The sequence below is a fragment of the Suricata suricatta genome, chromosome 2 (assembly GCF_006229205.1).
Source record: "Suricata suricatta isolate VVHF042 chromosome 2, meerkat_22Aug2017_6uvM2_HiC, whole genome shotgun sequence".
NCBI lineage: Eukaryota > Metazoa > Chordata > Mammalia > Carnivora > Herpestidae > Suricata > Suricata suricatta.
In genome coordinates, this window is record NC_043701.1 from 11,492,158 (window position 1) to 11,495,458 (window position 3,301).

The window sequence follows — 3,301 nt, forward strand, 5'->3', positions numbered from 1 at the left end:
GGGATATTTGAGACAGTCCCTGAAGGGAGTTGGTAAGAATTTGTCAGGCAAAGATGACAAGACAGGGTATTCCAAGCATAGAGACAATAAGAAAAGTTTGTGAAAGCAGGGTGGAATTAACATTTGCAGAATCACCAGTGGTCCAGTCTGGTGATAGCATGAAGTGTGTGGCAATACAGAGGTAAGGGTGAGGTTGGAGGAGTAGGTGGGTAGAACTGTGTAGGCCAGGATAGCCAGGGGGAGTATGTGCCTGACTTAGCAGACAAGAGAAGGAATAGATGTTGTTGGTTTTTTAAAAAAGTTTCTTCTGATCACTGAAGTGATGTACATCTAAAGGAAAAGAGTTTGGAAAGCAAGCATGGTAAAGATTGGCATACATATAGATACACATTGAACTATCTATAGTCCACACCCAAGATCACCCCTGTTAGTGATTTAAAATACATCATTCTAGGCTTTTACTGTATGAAGGTAAATGGCTAGCTTAGTTTGATTAATTGATCTTGAGAGTAATGTATAAATGAAATCACATTGCCTTAGATTATTACAAAAACAGCCTATGGACTTGATACCTTAGAGAAATCTACAAACGAGAAAGTCATGGGGTGCCTGGGTGGCTCAAGTCAGTTGAATGTCTGACTCTTGATTTTGGCTCTGGTCATGATCTCACAGTTTGTGAGAGTGAGCCCTGCACTGGGCTCTGTGCTGAGCCTGCTTGGGATTCTCTCTGTCCCTCCATGACTCATGCTTGTGCTCTCTCATTCTCAAAATAAATAAACATTAAAAAAAAAGAAAGCCACTAAGAATGCTGTTGCAGTGATTAAGAGGAAACAAATTCTTGAACTGGAAAGCTACGGAAAAAAGAAAGGGGGATACAGATTAAACAAATATTTCTAAGGATGGTGGTTCAAGTGATTTAGAAGAAGGAAGGGAAAACCAGAAATTCCTTCCAGTTGACAAGCCTGGATGACTGGGGGGTTGGGGAACCATGAACATGACTTAAGTTTTGGGGGAGGAGAAGATCATGTGTGTATTTTTACACATGGTTAGTATGTTGTGGTGGTCAGCAGACAATCAGAGATGTGGGCTGAGAATAAGAATGCATATTTGATATGCATTTACATTTTCAAGATTGCTCCAGTTAAAGAAGAAGGGTGATTTTGAAGGAGAAAATAGATAAAAGAAGAACAAGAAGAGAAATGGGGAGATGTCTATATGTAGAAAGACCAGGAACCAGATAAGAAAAGTCATAATTGTTGGAGAACTTGGTGTGGACAGTCTTTGCAGTCAAGGGTGGAAGTAGTTTCAAAAATGGGTTATTCATAGCCTGAAATGTCACAGAGACTACAAGGAAGATGAGATTGAGTACAACAGATGAAAAGAAGGGAAATATGAGGTTCCTAGCACAGTTCCAGACACATGGAAAGAACTCCACTAATAGCAAATATTATTACAAGGAAATAACCATTAAATATGGTAGTTAGGAAGTATTTACCAGACCCACAAATGTCTTACACAGAGTTGGAGCTTCATAAATGTGTTGAATGGAATGATGAATAATGGAATATAATAGAGGAAGAGTTTAGCAGTTTGATAACATGGAGGTGTCCAACTCCTAGACAGGTTAATCAGAACTTGTTAGTTCTTGCCCTTTGGGAATATATCTTCTGGACTCTGAGGCTAACCATGCATACCAGTTAGTTTGCTTTTGGAGCCAGGCCAGCCATCGGGGAGCACAGTCAAGACAGGGGTTGATGGCGACTTCCCACTAAGATTTCCTGGCTTCTCACAGGTAGTACAAAGAACTGGCATCAAGTATGATGAGTAACATCAGTGTTGTCAGGGAATTTGTACTCCTGGGATTTTCACATCTCCATGAGTTCCAGTTCCTACTGTTTTCATTCATCCTACTGATATATGTGCTGACAGTGCTGGGGAACTTGGCCATTATTACCTTCACATGCCTTGACTCCCGCCTCCATTCACCCATGTACTTCTTCCTCTGCAACTTCTCGCTCATGGAGATGCTGGTCACCTCCACTGTGGTTCCTAGGATGCTGGCAGACCTTCTCTCCCCTCAGAAGACCATTTCCCTGGCTGAGTGCCTGACCCAGTCTTTCTTTTACTTCTCCTTGGGTTCCACCAACTTTCTGATTCTCACAGTCATGGCCTTTGATCGCTACATGGCCATCTGCCGCCCTCTGCACTACCCAACCATCATGAATGGTCCAGTGTGTGTGAAGCTGGTGGCAGTCTGCTGGGTGGTTGGCTTCACCTCCATCATCTCCCCAACCCTGCAAAAAACACGGCTCTGGTTTTGCGGCCCTAATGTCATTGACCACTACTTTTGTGACTCTGCCCCTCTTCTCAAGCTTTCCTGCTCTGACACCCACCACATTGAGCGCATGGACTTCTTTCTGTCCTTACTCTTTGTGCTGGCCACCATGCTGCTGATCATAGTGTCCTATGTCCTTATTGTGGCCGCAGTGCTGCGCATCCCCTCTTTCTCTGGGCGCCAGAAGGCCTTCTCCACCTGTGCCTCTCACCTCACTGTGGTGGTTCTGGGCTATGGCAGTGCCATCTTCATCTATGTGAGGCCAGGCAAGGGCCACTCCACACACCTCAACAAGGTAGTGGCTCTGATGACTGCAGTGGTGACCCCTTTCCTGAATCCCTTCATCTTCACCTTCCGGAATGAGAAGGTCAAGGAGGTCATTGGAGATATGACCAAAAGGCTCCTCCTCAGAGACCCAACAGCCCATGGATGAGAAAGCCAGAGAACACCTGTCAAGTCACAGGAGTAAGGATTCTCCACTGCAGGTGGGCACCTGGGCACCCGGGCACGCATGCTGGAACTCCTCAGTCTACTTCTTAGTCTCTCCTGCTCCCTTTATCCCCACTCATTTACTATAGAGAATTAATGAGCTCATATCATCAAATGATTCCAAGACAAGTATCTGTGAGCCTGAGATAAACAAAGAAGAGATAATTTTGAGGAAGCTGTGGAGTGAAAACAGTATGATAATATCAACTAAAAGAGCATATCCAAATAAAACTCTCAGTCCTGGGTCTGGTACATAGTAAAAACTCTGTAGATGTGGCTATTATAGTAAAAATGTGCTATTAAAATCTCTCCTTCCCAGTCTGGCTGTGTGGTTTTGTTTATATTCCTTTACATTTCTTTGCAGATTCTTCGGGGCTATATTTCTTACTCATGAACTGGCTTCAGAGTGTGGGATAGGGTTCTGAGAAGAGCAGAGAGGCCTGGCATCCCCCAAAGATAGGAAACTCTGTGCCTCCT

General features: G+C 44.0%; 1 protein-coding gene across 1 annotated transcript; it reads left to right on the forward strand.

Moving 5' to 3' along the window:
* Window positions 1–1,820: 1,820 nt before the first annotated feature.
* Window positions 1,821–2,768, forward strand: LOC115274300 (olfactory receptor 6V1-like). The gene has a single exon (XM_029917767.1). It carries the CDS (start codon window positions 1,821–1,823, stop codon window positions 2,766–2,768), a length of 948 nt encoding a protein of 315 aa, XP_029773627.1.
* Window positions 2,769–3,301: the final 533 nt, after the last annotated feature.

Excerpts from the sequence above, each read along its gene's own strand:
- LOC115274300 (XM_029917767.1), top strand. The coding sequence starts at position 1,821 with ATGAGTAACATCAGTGTTGTCAGGGAATTTGTACTCCTGGGATTTTCA.